Source organism: Corapipo altera, unplaced genomic scaffold (assembly GCF_003945725.1).
Source record: "Corapipo altera isolate COAL_440 unplaced genomic scaffold, ASM394572v1 71, whole genome shotgun sequence".
Taxonomy (NCBI): domain Eukaryota; kingdom Metazoa; phylum Chordata; class Aves; order Passeriformes; family Pipridae; genus Corapipo; species Corapipo altera.
In genome coordinates, this window is record NW_020884916.1 from 6,809,441 (window position 1) to 6,833,968 (window position 24,528).

Genomic DNA, 24,528 nt, shown 5'->3' on the forward strand with positions numbered 1-24,528 from the left:
CACCGGTGTGGACCCAGCAGGGAAAGGCTCCTAGCTGGGCAGCCCTAAGGCTTGGTGTGGAGGGAAAGCAGCCCCTTCCCCACTGCCCTGAGGTGGTTCTGTCCACGAGGGTCCCGGTGTGAGCAAGAGCAGCTGCTGCAGGTGGGAGCTGTGGGTTCACTGCTCTCCTGATGCTGGTCTTGGTGCCACCGTGGTTGTCTTTGCCAAAACCCCTGTTCTGTGGTCTGCGATGTGGTTATAGAATGTAGCTTTTTGTGCATCTTTTGCTCCCCGAGTTTTGGTGGTGGCTTGTCCTGTTCCTTCTCCTGAACCTCCATGGTTCCATTAAAATTTGTAGGAGCTTGTTAAATGATTAAGTTGGAATGGAAAAATGAGGTTCTGGTGCTGTGCCTTTCAGAATTACTCATCCTAAAGAGAAAACTCACCTTTATAAGGTTATTTGGCTGTACAAGATCTTCCAAGCTTGTGTGGTCACCTCTTGTTCACTGTTCATTGCAAAGCCTCGGGAGGACTCTTGCAGGGACCCTAAATCAGAATTTAAACCTAGTTTAAGATACTGACCTCCACAGCCTTGACAAATGAAGGGTCAGTATTTGCAATGCGTTTTTTGGTACCTGTGGACCAACCTGTCTGTTCTATCATGATATATTTGTGATTCTTACAGGCCCTTAAAAAATGAACAAGCACAAAAATGGGTGTATCAAATGTCTGTCAAGATTTCTCTTTGAGTTTCAGTGGGAATAGAGACCATACTGAACTTAAGTTTTCCTCTGTATATTTTTAATAATTCAGTTATTTTTTTTCTTTTAGTTCAGTTAGAAGATGAGATGCTAATGAATCACCAACTGATTTTACAAGAGGATTCTTTGCTGCTTTTGTGGCCACAATAAAATAATTGGCAGACTCGAGCCTTCTAATGCCTTCATTTCTAGGAAAAATAATACAAGAGGGTGTATTGCTCTAGTCAGTCCTTAAATGGGAAACTTATCTCCTGAATTGAGATGGGTTTTGGCACTTTGCTACATGTGTGAAACCAGACAGCTTTATTACCTTGGCTAGAGAACGAGATATCGATGTCATTGTTATTAATATTATCTGATGGAATAATCGGCAATTTGCTTTTAGAGAGAAATGGGTCTGTGGTGTGTCTTCTTACTCCTACCCTGCACAGAAAATCCCTGGATGAGCATTGCCAGGGTAATTTTCTTTGCAGTCAGTAGCCACTCCGAGTGTGTTCCTGACCACCTGCAGCTGCTTACAGCTGGGTAAACTGAATTCTAATCGCCTTTTAAGTGTAGCTAATTACAGGGGCTGCTTTTGTATGGTGAATTTTGTTTGGACTTAAACACGAAGTGGGGCCTATTTGTCACTTTTATTTCCTGCTAGTAAAACACACCGAAGTTATGGTGTAGCCCTGAGATGTCTCTCTGTCTCAGTCCTCACTTCTTTTAAGGTGCAGATAGTCCATTTGTTCTCTGGGGTAATTCAGAGAAGCAGCTATTCTGCAGGAGCCAGCTTAAGTGTGGTTTTCATAGGCAGGTAGTTTTGTCTTTTGAATTTTAAGAGTGATTTAATTCAGAGGAGAGATGCAGGGGGTGGGAAAGGGAGGGAAAGGGAGCAGCACCATCCACTTGTAGGAAGGGGAACAATCCCTTCCAATTGACAGTTCCTTTGGGAAGAGCTGCTGGAGTAGGAAAGGATGAGAGACTAAGTGGCAGGAGGAAGCTGGAGGGGAACAGTTTGTTTTCTTACAGTAAACCCTGACTGTGCCTTCTTGAAGGCTGTGTAGGCAGCACTGTAGCACACATTGATACAGACACTTTTCCTTTTTTTGTCATCTTGTACTTTGAAATACATGTGTTCCCTATTTTCTTGTTTTATCAACTTCTCCCTCTGTCATTTATAAACCAAATTTAGGAAGGCAGGGTCACTGCCTCAAGCAGTGATACAATACACCATGATATCACAGAGGATGAAAGATTGGGGAAAAAAAGTGACATGGAGAACGTGGTCACGGATTCAGGAAGCTGAGGGCGGGAGAAAGGAGTCAGTTGGAGTGGATATTGTAGATGTTGAGCAAATGGGAGGAGAGGTGACTAAAGAAGAGCATGTGCATATGTAGAAAGTCATGAACTTGTCTCTGCCCACTCCGAGGGAGAAGATATTGTGGGAAACTTGGTTATACAAGAGTTGGGACTCAACATCCTTAGAGCGGCTCTGAGTAGGTGTCTAAGCCAAGCCCGAGTAGTCCCCAGGAATGTTAACCTGTCCCTGCGGAGCTGGGTTATCTCCTGGATTCCGTGGTAGAAATGGACTTTCACCTCACAGGTTGTGAGAATAGTTCCATCAGGCGGTCGTGCTGTCACCTCTAGTGCCTGGGCACTGTCCCTGGAGGAAAAGGACTGTGACACATTGGACACAGTAAGAAAGGACTGGCCTTGACAAGGCCTCTTCCAGCTCATTGTTGTTCTTATGATGGATATGCCATAAGGATATGGATATAGATAGATCCATTATGCACAATTGGAATAAAGACTTGAGTTGGTGTTTGGCTGAGCTCTTCTCTTTATTACATGACTAAATAAATTGAAGCCATTTTTCCTTTTGTGGAAATAAATAATCCTTGCTGTCCCAGCCCTATGTATGATTTCCATTTTTAACTTGCCAGTAAAACATAAATATTGTGGTTATATATTACCCGATTGTTACCATTCAGGCAAAATGCACCAGAGCCAGAGTTCCTTGAAACAATGTATGCGTGTGATGGATGGTGCTGCAGAGGAGGTGACACAGTGGTGACTCAGTCCTCAGTGAGGTTCAAACCCTTCCTGCTGCACTGAAAGCCTGTTCCTGCCAAGGCAACTCAGGAAATGCACCCACTCTGCCTTCTAGGAAAGCTGGGGTAATTAACTTAAGTGTGGGATAAGGCTTTTTGGAGACACATGTGATGTTCCTTTGGAACACAATAAATCATTTTCATATTAAAAGCTGGAGGAAGACCCAGAGTCATAAACCCCCTTTTGTACCAATTTTGCTGCCTTTCCACAAGGCTGGGTGGTCAGTGAGCTCAGTCCTGGGAGGATTAAACTAATAGTCCCTGCTGTTATTGCTGCAGGGAATCCCAGGTGATGGCAAACCTCCCTTACGCCGGGGAGTAAATCACATTATCTGCTTTATGCACCATTATTGTAAAGTGGGTTCTCATTTGAGACACTGCAGTGGCTTTATGGCTCCCCGAGCAGGGAGGGGGACTTTGCCCCTCGCTCAGCTTTAATATTCCCCCATTCTTCTCTTTCCAGAGAAGGGACAAAAACGAGTGTTTGGCAGCCACTGGCTTGGGTTTTTCAGTAGAATGTCCTTAGTGAGATTTGCAGAGGTTGCTGCAGATGAATTCCCCAGAGATTTTGTCTCTCTATTTTCTTGTGTAGTTGCAGCGTTGAGAGAAATTGCCATTCCTAATAGCCAAGAAAATATGGTTACTGTTGATTTTTGGGGTTTTTTGGTGGTGTTTTTCTCTGAATTTCTGAGCTTTCCTTTGAAGCACTGAGTTCACTGGGTTCAGCTTGTGTCCAAAACACTCAGACACTGAGCACAAAACAGCAGTGACTTTGCTGTTAGTGTTTTTCTCTTAGAGCACCATTCACTGCCACTCCCTGAGTGTTCGAGGAGTCACGGGTGCACGTGTGGGGTATCACACATGGGTGTTGTGATGGCTCAGGGGGTCTGATGCTGAGGGCAGGAAGGACATTTCTGCTGGATAGGAAATGAGACACTTTGCCTCCTAGAGCAGTGCTTTCCCATCCTCTGCAGCTGAATGCAGTACATGGGGAAGTTGCTGATTTAATAACACAGCTCCAGAGGAAACACCATCCCACAGGAACAGGAGGGAGGAGCTGGAGAGTGTCCTGGAGGACGAAAGGAGTTTTCAAGCGAGATTTCCAAAAGAGATGAAGAACTCTTCAGACAATGACACAAAGGTGCTTTCCAGGCATCAGGAGCTGCAGAGAAGCTTTGCTATTAATGAGATGTTCTGGATTGGATGCAAAAAGCAAAAACTAAGAGAAAAATTGGAGGTCTGTGACACCAGCAGGTCCCAGAGGGTGTTGAAAAAAGGAAGGTAAATGTGAATGGTGTAGAGACCAACCTGTTTTGTCTTGAAGGGGTGGTTGATTTACTTGCACAGCTCAGAATGAGCTAATCTTCCACTGTAGGAGATATTTCAAAGTCATGGGAGCTGAGCTGGCTCTTGGTTCACACTGTATTTGATTCACACCAGTGACACACAGGACTGTCACTGCCTCGCCACTCTGACGTACTGGAGTGATACTGGGAGATATTTATACCTGCTACCATTTCAGCTTGTGCCATCACCCAGCGTGGACTGGGAGAGGCATGCCTGCTGTTTTGGGGAGGTAGATGCTGTCTTTGCAGTTGTTGTAAATGGTTTACCATCTCACATTGGCATTGCTTTCGCTCATGTGCGTGATGCTTATGAGGTTGGATGAAAACATTGGGGTGCTGATAGATTTGTTGAAGATTATTGGGTGATGTGCCTCATAATATGACTAATCTTTCAAATTCCATCATCTCCAAGTTATTGAAATACTTGTTACGACAAAAAATGATGGACTATTAAATAATATTTGAGCCAGGCCTCTTAAATTTTATAGTGTCATTACCAGTGGATCAGAACTGAGGAGAGACAATATAGTTGTGACATACATAACACATAAATTTAACATTAGTTTAGGCAAGCTGTTTAGGTTATTGTTTGAGTAATCTCTACATGGATTATCATTACAAAATGTAGCCTAATTTCTCCATGTTGGGAAAAAGATGAGTATATCCAATCACAGCTCCTTTTATCTTTAATTATCTTTTTTTCTTGTAGGATTTCTGCAATTCAGTTTCAAATTGCTGTACAAATTCATATGGTAAGCCTTTGGACATAGCAGAGCTTCACATTGAGGTGCTCGTCCTGGTGTTTGTTTAGCTTGTCTGAAAATGTCTCATGCGGGTGAGATATGGTGAGAAAAATCAACAATTGCAAAGGATAATCTGTGGGCAAACAGTGCAGAGAGTGCTCCCTGCATGCCAACAGTTTGGCAATGCTTATGTCCCAAGTTCCATGTTTATTTCTGCTGAAAAACCACCAAAACTGAGAGGAACTCACAGGGAAGTGGTTAAAGTCTCAGGGTGCTGTGGTTGTCGGTGTCAGAGCTGTAATGGGTATTGAAAGGAGGTTTTAGAGGAAGAAATTAGATCCTGCAGGATTAACAGGAGCAGTTAGTTACTCCTATGGAGGAGTAGTGAGCAAAGTTAGTTTGGTCTTTGTCATCAGTGTTAGAAAACTCCCTCAGGTGTTGGTGTTTCGAGGCAGTTCTGTGGCAGTGACTTGGGGCCACATCATGTTTTCCAGTTCCTGCCCTTGGGCTTGTTTCACAGCTAAATATCAACACTTGCTCCTGCCTCCTGTGCTCTTTGTTACCAGTCCTTGGGACCTCTCTGGGACACAGCCTGTGTCCTGCACTCCTCTCTCAACACATCTGTGTTTCCAGGGAAATGTGCTTCTCAGTGTATCTTGGTGATTATAGAAATGCTGATAGAATTCATGGAGATCCGAGCTTTGGTAGGAATGCACACCAGAGGCAGATCTAGGATGTATTTGGAAGTACAGAAGTTGAAAGTATCAGCAAATCCTGCAGCTCCTGATATTGTCCCTTATTGGTGCACAGTTGGCTGAGCTGTTTATTATTTTCATTTCTGTGAAGAACAGCAATAACAGGACCGTTTATAGAAACTGCACCACCAAGCCCCTGAAGTTGGCTCAGCCTTGCTTTTTTTTTCCCCAAGATTTGACATGAGTGCTAACTTCAGAACCACAAAATGACTGTCTTCTGTACTATTTTTTTCCAGAGATGAATCTTAATGCCCCGTTTTGTCTTTTAAAGGCCCTGCCTAAACTCTTTGGTCTCCTTTGTACTAAAGTTGTAAGGTATTTGTGCCAAATTGAGTCTGCAGGAGTGAGTCAGCATCTTCCCTCAGCCCTTCAGTGTCTGCTGGTGGGGAAGGTCAGCCAAAAATTCTGCTACTTGTTGCACCATGTGGAATTAGCTAGAACTGTGCCTTTCCCTTAATTCAATCACTGGTTAATTTAATTATATTCTTTTTAACAGGTTAATTTTTTTTTTTTTTTAAATCGAGCCACCCAAAATTGAAACTTATAGTGTTTATTTTTCTAAGCAATTAGGTAATTGATTAAACTACTAGCTATTGTTAGTGCAGTTATCTGGATTGGCTCTTGATTAATACTGACAGTTAAGGAAAAGAGCTGTTCGGGATAAACCAACCAAAGACTATCAACAGGATGGGTGTTAAAGTTTACATAAAAATTTCTCAGAGTGTGTTAGTGACATAAATGCTGTCACGTGTCACACAGTGGTGATCAAATGAGCGCTGGAGGTCAGTGAATGAGGTAGGATTAGGTATGAGAAAATCCCTGATTTAATCCTTAATAACATGACAAGTAGCTGGATAAAAGGTGCTGTGTAGGGATGGATGATATTTATTTATAGATCAGAGCTTGTGTGTTCTGGGACATATATTTATCTAATAATATTTATCTGAAAGACATGATATTTATCTAATAATATTTATCTGTGAATGATCCTGGCTTTCACACTTGCAGAGCAAGGCTGGTGTTTATCACTCCTAATTGTTTGCTGCAGTTAATTTGCTGGTACTAATGAGATCCTGAGCTCAAGCGTTGCACTCAGGTACATGGATTTGGTTTTAAATTTTTCTCCTCAGTGCTTTTTGGGGATGTTTTGTATTGAGCAATGTTGATGGAGATAAGATTTCTGTCCCTTTATTCCCGTTTTTTCCCCTCTACCACACAGTTTAGTGGCGTTACTGTGAGTCTTCCCTCTCCTGTTGATTTCTCCCTGGCCAGGACTGGTGGAACAGTCAGTGCTCGGGTCTGCATAGCTCAGTCCTTGCTGGCAAAATTCGCAGGAGGCAGAAAGTGCCTGCTGCTTTTTCTACCCCTCTTATCTATTTTTCAGTTTGTCAATGACAAGCCAAATGCTAACATTTATAGGGATAAATTATGACTAAAATAATTTGCATTTAAAATGCAAATGAATGAAAGCATCAGCAAGGAGCCTTCTGCTTCCCTCTCGGAGCACAGGCTGGTACTGGCATTGGATCAGTCCAGAGAGGCACTGGGTATAAAATAAACTTAACTGGAGGAGCTGAGAAATTAAATGGGCTCAGCCTCATGCTGATTCCTGTGATTTAATAAGACATTAGAGGGGAAGGATTGGGAGGGTGCTGAACCACTGACTAAACCAATCACCAGAGCTGTAAATTACCCTGCTGGGATCCCAAGGCAGATTGAGAGGCCCCAATAAAACTGTGAGAGGTGAATAAAATCAAGCTTGGAAGCAGTTTGTCGGGATCTTGGGGCTCATGTGAATTAGAGCTTGAGTTTCATTGTTCTTTTTTAGAAGTTGGCTGTTGTAACTCTGCCTTGTACTACCCAGGACTGTGGTTTTGTCCAAGGTGAAAGCTACCTGTTCATGGAAAGCCCTTTTGTGCTCCCCCAAAACCTCTTTCAGGCAAACTGGTCATGCATCTCTGAACGTAGTGGTTTCCTGTTGGAAGCCTAGGGTCCGTTTTTTGCATTATTTATTGATTTCTAGGCCTGTAGGTGCCAGAAGGACAATGTGGAGAATGTGTCGTGGTCTGCCTGTGGCCAAGGAAAGATGTGCAGGAAGAATTCAGTGTAATGTTTCAGTGCTGCTGTAGCAATGGTAAACTTGTTTCTTCAATGGGACATGGAAAGTGTTGTACAGCACGACTTGACCATGGTAAATGAAATAAGATTTCTCTTCCTTTATTCCCCTAACTAAGGCGTTTGGGTCTAAAAGGAAGTGTTTGTAAAGCCAGGCCTGCTTTACTCTGTGTGGTACAGAAGTGTGGTAGCCAATGATAGTAATTACCTCACACTGGTTTTAACATTTCTGCCCTCTGCGTTTTTACAGCCATGTTGCTGAAGATCACCTTGTCTTCTGGAAGCAGAAACACAGTGAACAGATGAATCCCTCCAGCCAGACATTCCTCCAGTAGATCCCTCTCCTCATGGAACACCCCAGCAGGGAGGAGATGGACTTGAAAGAGGAAGGTTCCCAGGTGTGGGCTGAGTCTGCAGCACAGGAACAGAGCACTGCTCAGGTGATTAGTGCTTTTCAGAGCTCATTCTGCTCAGGATGGATTGGGATTGATGTGGAGGTTTAGTTCCCATCCAACCCTGGCTTAGAGTCTGGAAGCTCAGCTTTTATTTGAGGAGAAATACAAACATGTTTGTGGTGATTTTGGATTAAAGCTTCAGAAACTGAGCTGTGCAAACCACAGCAGTGAAGACACAAAGCTCTAAAACCGAGCTGAATAAAACCAGCCAGTGGCTCTAGAAGTTTCAGTGTCCAAATATATATATATATATAACCATGTGGGAAAGTAAAAGGGTGCTCAGAGTAATGAACATTAGCAAAATCTTTGGTCTGTGGCAGCCTGTTTGATGGCATCAGTTGAATCAGTTGGAGCTGTGGGTGGACCTTGGGGAAAGTAATGAATAATTTTTTTCCTGTCAGACATCTGGGTACTGAGGAAGGGAGAAATGTTAATTGTAGGCGACTAATGCAGTCAGATTCTGATGTGTGCAGCTCGTCCCTCTGACTCTGAGACAACGCAGCTGGGAATTTCTAAAAGGCTGTAAATTGATTTATTCTTTTAAGTATGTAATGAAGAGGGTGCTGCATGGCATTTGACACACAAGCTGAGAAATTCTACCTCTCCTGGTAATTTCTAGCTTTGAAATTTGCCAAGAAAGGCAGTTTTCAATGCTCCTGTTCCGTTCTCTCTGCAAGGGGATAACTATGCTGCTGTTTGCACACAGCAGTTTTAAGGCTTAATTAGCATTTGCAGAGTGCTCTCCAAATGTGAAACTGTAGTGTTTGTTTGAGGATTTATTGTACAGAGTCAGCACTGAGCAGCCACGGGGGAGTACCAGGTGTCTCCTGCAGCATAAGCTGAAAGGTGAAACAAAATAAACAAAACATGTAACTGTGGCATCATTTTATGTGAAAGTGTTTGATGTGAATATGAATACAGATACTCAAACTAGGTTTCCTGCTAACTGTCCTATTTTCCTATACACTGGAAAAGGTTTTCAGCATATAAAGGATGTCAAAAGCTAAATGTGTTCCTATTTCCACTGGAATTCAGTATTCTGACTTGTCTAATGTAGGCCACTCATCATCATTTATGATCATAATGTTCTGTCAAAATCAACTTGTTTGGATTTAAACTGCTGCCCTAGACATAACTTGTTCCAGTAGTCCTTGGAATCATTGCTTAATGCTTTCAGTTACATTTGTCTGTTTAAATAGCTGAATTTTCTCCTGATACTGCATGTACATACTAGAGAGAAGCAATCTCACGTGCCCTACTGCTGCCTCTGAGAGGTGCAGTACTATAACTTGAAGTAATATCAGAGTTAATAAGTTCTGTTAGCCCTTCGTAAGATAAAAGAAATTATCTGCAACTACAGAACTAGCTGAATGAAGTCATTATCATAAATCCAGAAAGGAACATGAGCATGAAGGGAAACAACATACCAATAAATTCCATACATACACCAGTTCAAATATGAACTTCTTCTCTTAAGCTTCTCTTTTCTTCTCTTCTTCTTAGTGCAAGAACTAAGTACGGGTGGGTGCCGTTTATACCAGTTGAGTTACAATGCAGAGTAAAACTAGGAACTGGTGGGAGTTGGTGTCCAGGTTTCCATATTGCCACCATAATTCAATGAGATTTTAAATGTGTGTTACACAGTGACAATTTCAAACTGAGGTTCTCCCTGCTTCCCAAGGCAGCCTGTGTTGTCCCCCAGGCCTGCTGTGGTGTCACTCCAGGATGTGTTTTCCCCCCAGGTGCACTTTGTCCCCGAGGGGGGGGCGGTGGCGCAGATCGTGTACAGCGATGAGCAGGAGCGGGGCCCGTCCCAGCAGGTGGTTTACACGGCCGATGGCACCTCCTACACCTCGGTGGACACCTCGGAGCATACCCTCGTTTACATCCACCCCGTGGAGGCTACCCAGGCACGTGTGGTTCCCAGCCCAGCCCGGGTTTGGCACCTAGAAAACAAACCAGTCTTGTTTGGGATGAAAGCCAGTCACCAGCCAAGTGGTACGACTGGAAAATAGCAGTTTTTCCTGCCCACTGCTGAGCAGGGACTTTGTGCTGTTCATTTGTCTGATGTGCAAATGTGCTCATCAAAGGATGTGGAGGCTATGAATTGTGAAATGCTGGTTATTTCACTGAGGGTGGACGAGATTATAATTAACTCAAAGGTGTTTTCCAAAACATGGATAATCTTTCCAGAAATTCTGCCTCTGTTGTATTCAGTAAAAAGCTAAAAGCCATCTATGTGCCTTCTGGAAGAGTCCTTGTTTTGTGTAACACAGTTGTCCTAATTGATAGTTACAATAACACTTGTGTCTCTTTGCAGAGGATCTCAGTGTATTCAACCTAATTTTGTAGTCTCTCTGCAAAGTTGTTGATTTTATAGACCTTTTATATTCTTTTGCTTTTGCATAATCATATCAAATAGCTTTTATTCCCTGACAGCACGTGTTTGGATGGGGTTAATATGCTGTGCATCTGTGGCTCTGTGTGGACAGATTCAAAAGGACCAGGCTGGCTTTGTGGAGGGTGTTTTATAATGTTTTTGCTGACAGGACAGATTAGCAGAGCTGCAAAGTGCACGTACCTGACACCCCCAGCCACGCTGGCGGGGCCTCATGGCACGGTCTGTCCTGTGCGGCCCTCAGCTGTTACATAAAAACAGCTCTTACATGGTGGGATGTCCTGAGAGGATATTTTGGGAGGATATCTCCCAGGAAGTTACTGACAACCAACTCCAAAACTCTGAATACTATCATTTTGTCAAAAGATACTGTCATGCAACTGAGATTAAATTATCACAGTGCCAAAGGAAATTGTATTATGCCTTATTTTGTTGAGCCAGGCTGCTACAAGCTCAGGTTTAGGCAAAGTAGGCCAGGCTGACCTCAGTCAATCCTTAGTTTTCATCTGAGTCTTGCTTTTCCAGGCTCCCATCAGGGCTGTTCTTGCAGAATATTGGAGTTGGCGTATCTTCTATGAAATTAAACAGCATGTTGCCCTTACTAAATTTACATGTGGGATGTGCCTGATAGCTCCTCAAAAGAAAGTGTGCAGAAGTCTTGTGAATTTGCAGGAAGAAAAAGCTCACAGTTATCTTCTATCCTGCCCTTAAGTAGTTTTGGTAGAGCTTTTGAATTGAATTAGAATCCTGTAGATTCTATCAAATCAACAATTGACAAATTATTTCTGTGATTAAAAAAGATAAACCAGGTGAAACACTTTAGTTATGCAGATGAAAAGTGCCACATAGTTATGATATTAAATTTTTATGGAGCACCACCCAATTTTAATTTCTATCTGTGTAGATCCACTTAGGTAAGTTGAAGTAAAGTTCTGTGGTAAGTCACCTTGGAAGTTGGCAGAGGCTTAAATGTGGGTCATTCTTGGTGGCAGGGTAATTTTTGTGTGACTTGGGAGTAAACAACACCAGGGCTGGTTTGATAAGCCTTTTTCACTTTGTCTAGACTCTGTTTACAGATCCATCCCAAGTGGCTTATGTCCAACAGGATGCCACCACCCAGCAGGTAAGGAAGAGACACTGCTTATCTTGGACGTGAAACTGTAAGGGGAGAATTAGGGAAGGTAAAGGGACATTGTTGTGGTGCTAGAGGGTAACGACTGTCCCTGCAATTGTCCAAAACCAGTCTTCAGTTATGTCCTGTCATCCTGATCAAGGGCAAAAAGCCACTATTGCTATGGTCAGCTTGTGCATGAATGATAATGAAAGTGAAGACTGACTTTGAGTTTATTGACTTCAATTCATGCTCAACAAAAATTCTAATTTACTGCCCTAGATATAATGAAAAATCTTTCAACAGTGTCCCTTTAAATGAGTCAGCAGCAGATGTGGCTGACTTTATCTGAGCGTGTCATTCTGGAAAGGCTGGGTTTGCAGTTGTCCTCGTACAGATTCTGATCCAGATGCCTTTTAAGTCCACAAAAGGCTCTTGAGGGATAGAAAAATTGGATCAAATGCTACTTTTACTAGAAGCTTCACAGGAAATGAAGTGTAAAACCTGAGGAAGTTCAGTGAGTGGCTCCCTTACCTTACCAGGGTGTGCTGGGCTTGCCAGTGTGAGGTAGACTGGGAATAGAATAAAATGGAACCTGTGCTTATAAAGTTTTGATGATTTTCCTTTTTTTGTAGTGCCTCATGGATGCAAAGGTTTTATTGTTAACTCTTACTTATCTTTGAGGACTATATTGTGGTAACCAGGTATAGACAGCTACTTTCAGGTCTCTCTAGTTGAAATTCTCTGCTGTCATGGACTTCAAATCATTACTGCTTTAATGGCATGTGTGAATGGACGTTTTGGATCTGAATCATCACTCAAGTCATCATTAAAATGGGTGTTTACTGACAGTCTTGGGGCAGAGGGAAGGGTTGAATATGTGCTGAAAACAAATTTTATTGCTCAAAGACTTTATAAACTGTTGAGGCACAGACAGGAAACAATGACTGACACAGTAAAGGTGTTACCTGTCTTCTGGTTCTCTGGAATATTTTGCTACATCAATTTCCCTGCATTAAGAAGCCAAAAATTCCTATTTAATTGTCTTAAAGCTTATTTAACACACATGATTAATTAAAAGTAGAGATTACTTGTGTGCAGTGCAGATGAGACTCTCACAGGAGATGTGCTGTTACCATCCCAGGTACAAGGGCGGGAGCACTTGCATGTGTCCTCAGCCTCTCCTCCCTTCCAGCACTTTCTGACATCAGTCCTGGCAGATATATTAATTTTTTGGTGGCTAGTTAGTCCCTTATTGTGGCAACTCCTGCCTCTGCAGGTGTTTTTACATCAGCATGTCACGTGGGACATCCCTGAACTGACAACAAATGATAAAATAAACAATGAAAGCTCCCCTTGTCTTTTAAAAGAAACTTTATCTTAAAAAGAAATTGAAAAGTTTTTAAAAATAATGCCTATACTCTGTGCAGTGCCTGACATGGAAACGGAAGTAAGGGTATGTTTGAAGTGTGATTAGGAGTAGGCAATGCTAATAGTAGGTACAAGCTCGTGTGACCCTCTGCTCGCTGGCAGACTGGAGCTGTGCCATGGAATAATAATGCCTTTCCTGCTGCCACTTGGCATCAGAAATGAAAATACTAGACAGCTTAGTTCAGCTGTCATCCTGGTGTCCTCTTTACCATCGCAGTGCTCCCTGAAGTCTTTTTGCTGTAGTTTTTAAGCAGTTTCATAAATTACTCTTAATACCTCTTAAAGCAATTAGATTTGGAGTTTTAAGATTGTCTCCTTGTGTTATGGATTTTCTTGTCTGCTCCTTCACTGCTGGCACAATTCACTGCACTCAGTTTTATCTGATATTTATTAAGCACTCTGCAGAGAGGCAGGGGCTTGGATTTTAGCATAAAAGCTGCTTAACAGTCAGAGGCACAAACTAGAAACCACATGATGTCAACTGTAGAGAAGGTTGAAACATCATGTGGGATTCCTGTGCAAATTCCTGTACAGATAAGCAGGAAACAAAAGATAGGAAAGGTGATTCCTGAGATCTTATTTCTGCTTAGTTTTATTGCTGAATGTGTGAGAACAGTGTGGTAATAGGCATTAATTTGGTTGTTACTGCACCAAAAAAGTACGTAAACAGAAATGTATAGTGTGACCAAATAATGTAGAGGAAAATAATGGTTGGAATCCTCTAGTTTGAGAGTTTGATCTTCCAGTGAGGTCAATACACTGTCTTGGATTCATTTTTAATGGATCCTGGATCATAAAATCACAGAATAGTTTGGATTGGAAGGGACCTTAAAGCTCATCTAATTCCAACACCCTGCCATGAGCAGGGTTTGCTTGAGAACAAGAAAGATAGGCAAAAAAGAGGAGATGTCTCTTTTCCCTCCTTTACCTTTTCCCTTAAAAAAAAAAAAAAAAAGTAAATTTGTGCGTAGAAGAGAAAAAGACCCCAAATCACTGGTTTTACCAGGAGGTAAAGAACTCCTCACATCTTTTAGTGCCGTTTGAACCCAGGCTGGGTAGGACCTTGATTTACAAATGGGTGATAGGTAATTCAGAAGTTGCAAAGTCTAGACTGAGGTTTGAAGCCTTTCCCTTTGTCCCTGGAGCTGCAGGTTCTTTCCAAGCCCATCACCCCTCTCTAAAACCCTCGAGATCATTGCAGTGCTGTAGTTTCCAGTGAGTGCAGGGCTCGAGGGAGCTGTGCATGGTGGGCAGGGCCCATGTGGAAGTGCCTGATGGAACTGTGCAGTGCTAAAATGAGTGCCTGTGATTTTAGGTAACGGTGCTCTTGCCTGCTGCTGCTCAGAGCATGAACCCCACCAACCTGTCCGTGCTCGGCAGCGTTGCCGACCCCCCCCAGCCAGTGGCTCTGGAGCAGGGGCCACAAGCAGATAGAGTAAGTGTCAGGCACCCTTTCCTTTTCCATGTCCTGATTCCATTGCTCCATCATCTCAGGGGATGGCACGTGGCTGAGTGTGAGAAACTGTAGCACAGATTTGTACTGTCTTCCATAGTCTCACCATGAAATGTGTGGGGTTTTTTTAGGAGAGATCATGTGTTTATACAGAGAAACTTGTTGTACAGATGGTTCTGTCTTGAGCAGCCACCTTAAAAATTCTCCTCTCAGCGTTGGAAAGTGAAGATAACAGAAGGTGTAACGCTGACTGTCACAGCAACATCCACTTGCCAGTGGTCTCCTTGCCAGTGTTTTCAGGCAGCTTTACTGGGGGTAGGATTTTTTGTTGTCCACCTGAGAAACCTGTGTGGATGATGAAATATGCACTGCACTTAAAATACTTAATTGGTTTTTTTAGGGAAATAAAGGGATAAACTTGAAAAATAGTGGAAGAATGCAATGGTCTCAACTGTCCTTCATGGCCCATAGTTTATATCTAGGCCCCGTGTTACCTCATCCCTTATTATCTCTGCCTGTATGCTTTGGGGATTGGTTTTAAAAGATCATGTACCAAAGTGCAGGATTTTCTCACTTGTACAAAAGAAGTTAAAATACAGCTTTAGGCTCTAGATAATTTCCACAGAGCCTGGACTCTGTTTCAACAGTTCTGTGAGGGTACAGAGCTTCCCTGATTTCAGTTTCTTCTCCTGGGAACTGAGTTCTTGGCAGGGCGGAGGCAGGGAGTGACACAGAGGTGTCCTGAGCGAGGCCTCAGCAGCAGCAACACAAAACATCCCTCAGCAGTTGTTTATCAGCAGCTTCACTTCCCCTTGTCCTTCTCTCCATTACCAAAGGTAGCAGGAAGGGTAGACTAGCAAGGACCTTCATTGCTCATCTTTATAAGTGTAGTTTTCTTCCTGAATCAGTTTTAATGGTTTGTGAATTCTTTCCCCAGGCATCGTTACCGGTGCATAACCAGGTGTTACCTCCCATGGAGGCAGTGGATGGTTCTGACCCTTTAGCACCTCTGCGGAATCAAATGGAAAGGATAGAAACAAAAGAGGAGGATGATGAGGATGAAGATGAGGATGAAGATGGGGAAGACTCTGACATGGATGAATGGGATCCGGATCCACCTCGACCCTTTGATCCCAATGATTTGTGTAAGCATTTGAAGTAGTATTTCGTGTATTGCCTGCCCTCCCCTTTTTTCTTTCTCCTCCACCAATAAATGGAGTTGAGAACAATTCCGATTTTAGCAGTAATGAGTAAACACCTTTATGTCCAGAAATGTGGACTCACATTGGGCTGCTGTACTGACAAGACAAGATTCTGTCTCGGGTAAAGTCTCTGAACTGCTTTGTTCTTCATTTTGCAGGAGGCTGCCCTCTCTAATGTTGTAAAATCTAGAGAGACTAATGTCATAATGTTCCCACAGCTGAGCCAAAGATGTTTAGAGAGAGATAAGGCTGTCTGTGATCTGCATCTGAGTGTGTGCCTGACAGTGTCCTCTCTGCCTTTGTGTGCAGGGTGTGAGGAGTGCAATAATGCACACCCCTCAGTGTGTCCCAAACACGGCCCTCTGCACCCCATCCCCAACCGGCCTGTGCTGACCCGGGCGAGGGCCAGCCTGCCCCTGGTGCTCTACATTGACAGGTTTTTGGGAGGAGTGTTCTCCAAACGGCGCATCCCGAAGCGAACACAGTTTGGGCCTGTGGAAGGGCCCCTGGTCAGACAAACCGAGCTCAAAGATTGCTACATCCATTTGAAGGTAAGGGGGGGGGGGGTGAGAGAAGAAGGGATCAGTTTGTGCCTGAGCTTTGATTTTCATGAGTTTGTCACTTTATCTTGATCGATAGACATGTTCTTTTGTTACCTCCATCAGACATGGTCATTTGTTACCTTAGTGTAACTCAGAAACGCTCAAATTGCTTTGGCTCCAAATCTGCTCTCTTATTCAGGGAGACGCACTGATCCTAGTGAATGTTCTGGCTCTATAGTGTTATGATATATAGGGTGCATAACATGGAAGGCTGTGAGTCACTCTCACATGAGCTGAAACAGCATCTGGACATAAAAACAGCAGACCCATCTGAGAATATTTTGCAGCCATTCTTTTGTCATGCTGTAACTTCAGTTCAAAATACTTTTCGTCCCTTTCCTTTCTCTCCCCCATAAGATGGAGGGGAAAGGAGAGATTTTTCTCCCCTTTCTTATACCAAGTCCTTGATGTAGGGTAAAATGGATTTGACTGACTGTTATCTATTCATTTACTGGTTTCATTATAGAAATTGGTCCTTTATTTACTGGTATTCAGGCCCACAGTTTAGGAGTACTCTGATGGGCAGTGTCTGACAAGCAAGTCGTGACTATAGGCAGATTCAGCAACCAAGAGAAGTTCAGCTGAAGAAGTGCTGCTTCCAGCTTGAGGCAATGTTATGAGTCAAGAAATGAAAGGAGAAGCGGGTCTGCCAGTAAGAAACATCTGACTGATGTTTCTGTATCCTACTAAAGCTACAGCTCATTTATAGCCACAGGGACATACTGTGCCTGACCCTTTTAATGAATGATTCTTGTCCTTGAAACTCTTGGAAGGGTCCATTATGTCTCTCTGCTTAAATCTCTGCCCATTTTTAAGTACTTCTCTGCCTGTTTCAGGATCCCTGTTAGTAAAGAGAAAAAATGAGCTATGCCTTCATTGCTCCCCTAATGTAACAGTTGCATGGGCACAGTTGTTAGTAACTCAAATTCTTTTGAACCAGGCAGTTAATTACAGTCACATGTAATTGGATTTTGCTACAGGTTTCTCTTGATAAGGGTGACAGAAAAGACAGAGACTTGCAAGAGGACCTGTGGTTTGAACTTTCCAGTGAGGCTCTATGTAACTGGATGATGTTTGTGCGTCCAGCCCAGAACCACCTGGAGCAGAACCTGGTGGCTTATCAGTATGGCCACCACATCTACTACACCACCATCAAAAACGTAGAGCCCAAGCAGGAACTCAAGGTATGACATTGCTCATGTCTCAGGGTTCTTGTTTTCTACTGATTAAATAATCTCTTAACAGTTGCTGCCTAATAACTGCTTGTCCAAGTGTCAGAAAATATTGCTCTAAGTAGTTTTAGGGCTTTTTTTTCTCTGATGGTCTGAGTCAAATGCCACTAAAGTCAGTAAGTAGTTGGCCACCAACTTAGGAATTTTAATAAGCTTTGACTCAGGTAGAAAATCAGGAAATTCAATAAAACTATGTAAATTATTTGTCTCTCACTGTCATGCTTTACACTGCATATATTTTGCTGCTGCAGTCTAATTTTTATTGCAGCAATCTTACTCTTTTTAGTTCTGAATGCCCCTTCCAGTTAGTCCTGTGTGCCCTTGACTTGTTTTTTGATGCCTTAAGTGAATATGGTCTCTCCCTTTACCTGGCTTTCCTGGAACTTTTGAAACTTTGCATGTGGAAAATTATAAAGAATATTGTGACTTCCCTGTGAGTTAGGTTTTGTTCCCTCTCAAAACGTATTCATTACTTTGAGCTCAAAGCAGCAAGGCTGACTGAGATGGCCTTCAGTTTCAACATCTAGTGGAACACTGGGGGAAACTAAAAATTTTTGATATCAGGAAATTGTTTATTGTTCTTCAAATCTCTTCTAGCGTGTAGATGTCAACAGTTTATCTGGAAGAACAATTGTTTTAAGCACACTCACTGAACCAGGGCTAAAGACTGTTTATACACTCTAAGAGTAGGAATCTCTGAAGCTGAATCACTAGAAATCTTATTAATCCATTGTAAGTGTATCCAAACATCGTTTTCTCATCAGTTTTTAAAGCAATTTGAATTCAGACTCTAAATCTGTACGGACCTGCCTGTAGAAGCATCATTTTTCTTACTCTATGTGTTAGCAGTATCTTTTGGGGTAAAATTGATTTGCTAATTGAAAGCCAATTGTCCGAGCTCAGTAATGGGGTTTCCTCTCCAAGTGGATGTAGGGGATTCATACGAATTTTGTCCAGAGATTGGACTGTAAGGATCAGTGAGTTAAAGCTGGGAAGTTCTGTATTACACGTCAGGTGAGTATTCCAGGAGCTCCAGGCTTTCCTTTTTGCCCAACCAGTGAGATTCCTACAGAGTAACACGCACCTTGAAATGCCACCCACCACTACTGTGGAAATGCCTGTGGCCCAGTGCAAGTTAAAACCTGCCTGGATTTTTCATGCTGAAAATCTGTTCATGCCTTCTCCGAGAAATTCTCTTCTAAAACTGTCCTTTTTTAATCAAACAGATTAAATGATGCAAGGATGCAAGAATTCTCAGCTAGATGTGAGCATCTGCTTTCAGGCTTTAATAAACTTTGTCTTCCTGCCTCCTGTGGTTCTAAGGCTTCCTAAAGCCCTCCTATAACAAAAGTGGGTCCATCGTGCTGCTGCCTGGCAGATCTTTGTTTTGTGAAGCAGGACTGTATTGCTGTAATCCTTTGGAAGCTGAGAAACATTTTAAATGAGTCTCTGTGGATGGTGCTGCCTACTGTCTATGTAAAGAGAGCAGGAAAGAAATGTGAAATCCCCCCAGTTAAAAGTTTTTCCATTCCTCTTGGTACCACAACTAACAGGACTCTGCTGTTACACAGTTGGGTTTGAAAAAATTAATCTTATTTCCTTTAGAGCTACTGGTAGTCTTGTGCTAGATTAACATTCATATTGGGAGGCTAGACCTTAAAACTAAATGGAAATGCTTTCTGAGCAAAGCTCTTCTATTCCTCAGCAGGAGCATATTGATCTCACCAGGCTTTACTGTTGTACGAAAGGAGCAGTAAGTTGAGGTTGAGGCAGGTGAAGTAAATGTGTTGTTTAAAACCCATTTTCAAATGAATTCCCTTTAGTTCTGATTTTAAGTGCTCTGTTACCTTTATTCCTGCTGCAGGTGTGGTATGCTGCCTCTTATGCTGAGTTTGTGAACCAGAAGATCCATGACATAACTGAGGAGGAAAGGAAGGGTAACTTGGGCTCTTCTGTTCTCTGCGTGATGGTCATTGGGTGTTGCACTTCTTATTCTAGAGTATATGGCCTGTATAGTGCTCCCAGATTTCTGCTAGGTTGGGAAAAGTTAAACCAGATCTAGATTGGGTTATTGGAACTTACTTCCACTAACTCTTCTCATGCTAATATTACAATAATTTAACCTTTTACCTCAGTTTCTGGAAAGCATTAGGTTGCTGCTGGGAGAGGTGTGTTTCTGTACTCAAGGGATAATGTTGTGTCTGTGTCATAAATTGATGTGCAGCTGCTTCAGACTGATCTCCCCTAATTTGTGCCAGAGACACCATCCTGTGCTCTTCCATACAGGGTGAATTTCAGAATCACCCTGAATGTTAAGCATCTGATAGTTCATATGAATTGTCCAAAGACATTTTTGTCTCTCTGTGATGGGCTGTGGTCATGGCACACTGCAGAGGGGATAAAAGAAAAGCCAAATGGAGCAGTGCTGGGTATTCTGCAGCCTGTCCAACCTTCAGGGGAGAGATATGGCCCACAGAGGCTTGGGGAAAAAGATGAGGTGTTTAATTGGTGAGGCTGAAATGCTGTTACTGACATTTCAAATTGAACACAGTTCTCAGGGAGCAGGAGAAGAACTGGCCCTGTTACGAGTGCAATCGGCGTTTCATGAGCTCAGAGCAGCTCCAGCAGCACCTCAACTCCCATGACGAGAAGCTGGACTTCTTCAGCAGGTACTGACAGCTTTGGCTTTGTTGCATATCACTGTGATACTTCCCCAAACTTGCAGAAAAGGGGCTTTGCCCTACAAATCTTAGGGACCAACTCAAGAGAGAACAGCTCGGCACCAGAAGGAAAGAAGGTGGCACCAGAATCTGACTGGTTAAGAGAATTTGTGAAAGAAGTAGCTTGAAGGAAATAAATACTCTATTGAAATCAGTGGGATTTTTTTTTTTCTTATTTGGCTTTTGGGATTTTTTTGCCAATGACTTAAAAAATTGTAATATTTCAATACCACAATATTGAAATACTGATATTTCTCAGATGAATGGAGATACAGGGCTTTGAGGACAAGGCTTCTAGTGCCTTGGCTCCTTGTTGGGCTGGTTAGACAGTTGATCCTATTAAAAACTGAAACTATAAACATCCATCACAGAGCATTGGTGCCTTTTTTTCCCTGAAATATAGTGAGTGGCTCTCACTTTGTTTTGCTTTTTTGTCACAAAATTGTTCCCTTCTAATTAGGACCTGACATCAATGGCTAAGTGCTTTTTGGGGAGGGATGTTGTGCTCTAGGTTTTAAATTGGTTTCCTTGTGCACTTGTTCCATGTTGCTGAAAATGCTTCCAACGCACTGTATGCTGGGGTGTTGGAAGTGGGAGAGTTGCCATGGCAGAGGACTTGCTAGAAGCCAGTGGTCCTCTCAGTCCTGTGATTACTGAAATAAATTTAATGTCTTCTGGACTTTGGTTTCTCATAAAGCACAGAATAAACAGATATCAGCCAGAAAATATTGTTTCTGCTGCCAGAATTTCTTCAGGTTTTATTATTTACTGGAGGCCATTGTTGCAGAGTTGAGTGGGTGAACAGTGATGCTGAGAAAGAATACATAAAATCAGTAGAGAATCCAAATCCATCTCTTTTTTGTCTCTAACCTGTGGCACTGTGTGTTCTGCAGAGCCAGAGGCCGAGGTCGTGGGCGAGGGAAGAGGAGGTTTGGACCAGGCAGACGCCCCGGGCGCCCTCCCAAATTCATGCGCGTGGAAGTAACCAGTGAAAATGGGGAAAAGTGTGAAGAAGGGACACAGGTATATTTTTGGAGATGGAGAGGAGGAAAAAAATATCCTGTGGGATGAAAACTCTTGACTAAAAAAAGAATTTGGGGCATTAGTGCAAACTGAGGGTGTGCTTTGGACTTAAACCTGAGTAATTCTTGTTTTCTAACTGCAATTCTCTGCAGGAGAGCACACCACTTCCCTTCCACTGTAAAATCACTTGCATTTCTACAGCAAGTTTCATCCCAGAACACTTAGCAGTGAGGTGGGTTATTGCAGCACTTTAGCAGCATCACAGAAGTAATTTAGACAGTAAAACTGTAATGGGAATTTAGGTTCCTATTTGTCCTTTCTGGAATGTGAGATCAGCCTGCTCTTATAACTGCTGCTGGTGGAATTAAATCAGTTTGAGCTATGGTTCTCTGTGATGTTTTAATATTAACAGAAGGGCCTCCTGTAGGCAGGCTTATTGCAAAATGTTCTTTTTCTTGTGGCTGTTGGTTATATTCTGTAGGGACCCAATACGATGCATTCAAGTAAAATGCTAAATTCTCTGATGCTGCCCATGCTTAGGTTACCACTAAGTCCTTTTCTGAGTGGTGTCAAAAGAGGTCGGTGCTCTGTTTTATGATTTAGCTGAAAGCTGATATCTGGAGTGGTAATTTTCCTCTGGCATCTCACTGGGTCATGGCTCTGTGCTGACTCAGAGGGAGGGAACGTGTTCTCTGCCTATAGATTCCTGCTGCAGTCCCCTAAATGCTGCATTAAGTGCAGGCTGACCCTCTCCCCAGGCTGACGTGACACCCACCAGCCCTCTTTAGACAAATACACATACTGCTGCTCCCAAACCCTTCACTCTGGAGAGACAGGGCTTGCTGGGCACAATCCCACGTTAATGGGTGTGAGTGGCCTCTGGACTGGAGGTGGCTCATGTCCTGCCAGCTTGGAGCATGGCCAGGCCTGGAGTGTCTGTGCAGTGGAGCAGGGCCACAGTGATGTCCTAAGCCTTTGGAGGTCTGCCCACTTCCCTAAAGACCAGGCACAAGTTCTGCCTGAGAACTTGAGAGTCAGGATGTGAGCACAGTCTAATGTCAGTCAGGGTGGAAACTTGTCACCTAAACCTGGGCTGGACACTTGGCTGGTGTGTTGTTCTACCAAGTGTCTCTCTGGTGAGCAGTCCCGGTTTGTAAGGGCTTCACTCCTCCTGGCACCCTGGTTTTCTTCTTCCACACCCACTTTTGTGCTTTGACAGCACCAGCCTTGAGCTGACATAATTCTGGTACTCTGCTTCCTAGCTTGTGCTTTTAAGTTTCCTTAGTTGCATTAAGTGGTGTCAAGTAAGGATCTATGTGTGATTTTTTTTCATGTAATACAGGAGAATTCCATGCCAGAGAAGTTACTGGAACTTACAGGGAAAGAATATAGATTTTTGGCATGTGCTTCCCACTCACAACACCCTCCCTTTTTATGGTAATTCAAAAAAGGAGGAAAACAGCTTTGTGTGATAAGTGTTAGTGATGTGTGCAGCTGGGTGGACAAGAGTGTGCAGAGCTGGAAACTGGATAGAAAAACACAGTGCACAGTGTAATCACCTCGTTTGTCACTCTCTAGCACTCCAGAGAGTTTGTTAGAAAGAAGACACTATTAACGACACACAATAGTGCTTCAAAGTGCGAACAGTTTCAACAAGACAGGAATCTTCTCCTTTCTCTGGTCTGCACTAGTCACTTTGGTTGTAAGATTTCTCCCAGGTCAGCCTACATCATCTTTGGTTAAAGCAGAAATAGCCCTGAGTGCAGAAGATTGGATAATGTTGATTTTCTGTGGCTGGTCAGCGGAGTCACCCACCTGCAGCGCTGCTTCCCTGGCTCTGAGCAATGTTGCTGTAGGTGAAGGTGATGTGGGAAAGCATCAGTGGACAAGGCAGGAGAACTGTAGGAGTTGGGGTATACATGTTTTGTTCATAGCTTGTGACGAAAAATGTAGAAATCCTGTTGTCTGCTGAGTGTTGTCAAAGCGTTTCTCAGTGGGTGGGGGGAATAATCACCAGTTGTATGATTTGCGGTTTCAGGACTTGCTGCATTTTTCCAGCAAGGGGCAGTTTGATGAGGCCGGACAAGCCACCCTGAACGGGCTGGAGCAGCAGGAGCAGACTCCGGTGCCACCGGAGCCGCAGCCGGCCCTGGAGCAGCAGGAACCCCCCGCGCTCCAGGTGCAGCCACAGCACGAGGGCAGCGCGGGGCCCACGCAGAGCACCATGACAGCAGATGACATGAGGAGAGCCAAGCGCATCAGGGTAAGCACTGAGGGATGGCAGAGCACAGCTCCCCCCTCCATCCGCTGTAAGCCAGGGAATGCCAGACCCACCTGCCAGGAGCAGCTGCTCTGCCTCTCACTGTCGTATCCACCTCCAAATCTAAAGCATCTCATTCCTAGCAGGTTTCTTAGCACTGAGGAAGGCAAGTCTCACGTTAAGAACCAATATCTCAAGTGTTAGTGAGAACTGGTCAGCAGTTGGAGCTGATTGAATTGCAGCACAGTAATTCTCTCAGGGAACGCAGTCGCCATCCGAGCTGGCGAGCAGGGGGGCTGCAAACAGCCGGTGGAATTGTGGTGCTGTGGCACAGACTAATGACTTGCTCACAGCACCATCTGTGTCTCTCAGAACGCTACTGCAAAGTTGTCAAAGAGGAACCACAACTACAGTTTAGATCCACTAAAATGGTGATATTTAGTGATTAAAATTCTTTTTTGGGGTAGAAAAATGTGCTTTTGAGATCAAAACCTGCACTAAGAGCTTTGCGTACCAACACCAAACACTTTGAGCCTGAGCTCTGTGTCAGCTGGGTGAGCTGTTTTTTTCTCTACTATGTGTGGGAGGGAAATGACTCGAGCAAATAATCCTTGAAGTTGTGTAACTGGGAGATGGGTTTATTTAGCTTAAAATCTTTTCCTTTTTCTTCCATGTATAAAATTTGGATTAAAGAAAGGAACAGCTGCAATGGGGGTAAGAGTTCATTTTTAGGGGATGAGAAAGGATTAGGAAAGAGTTCAGTTGTTCTGTGTAGGAAGATGTTGAGACAAATTTTGCTTGCAGTTTATAGCAATACACGTGCAAGGCCAGTGGTGGTGTTACCCC

The 24,528-nt window shown here is 43.3% G+C and overlaps 1 protein-coding gene across 4 annotated transcripts in view; it reads left to right on the top strand.

Moving 5' to 3' along the window:
- Window positions 1–24,528, top strand: part of PRDM10 (PR/SET domain 10) — a 44,139-nt gene that overhangs the window by 797 nt on the left and 18,814 nt on the right. For 3 of the 4 annotated variants that reach the window (XM_027655367.1, XM_027655369.1, XM_027655370.1), the window contains exons 2-12: window positions 8,046–8,235; window positions 9,993–10,160; window positions 11,712–11,771; window positions 14,506–14,625; window positions 15,581–15,788; window positions 16,155–16,396; window positions 17,428–17,631; window positions 19,544–19,616; window positions 20,231–20,348; window positions 21,293–21,422; window positions 23,461–23,685. In XM_027655367.1, coding sequence (XP_027511168.1) covers window positions 8,143–8,235; window positions 9,993–10,160; window positions 11,712–11,771; window positions 14,506–14,625; window positions 15,581–15,788; window positions 16,155–16,396; window positions 17,428–17,631; window positions 19,544–19,616; window positions 20,231–20,348; window positions 21,293–21,422; window positions 23,461–23,685 — 1,641 coding nt within the window. In that variant the 5' untranslated portion in view covers window positions 8,046–8,142. Of the gene's footprint in view, window positions 1–6; window positions 142–810; window positions 4,118–6,688; window positions 6,777–8,045; window positions 8,236–9,992; window positions 10,161–11,711; window positions 11,772–14,505; window positions 14,626–15,580; window positions 15,789–16,154; window positions 16,397–17,427; window positions 17,632–19,543; window positions 19,617–20,230; window positions 20,349–21,292; window positions 21,423–23,460; window positions 23,686–24,528 lie in introns of those variants that run through there. The other variant, XM_027655368.1, reaches the window with a different exon arrangement.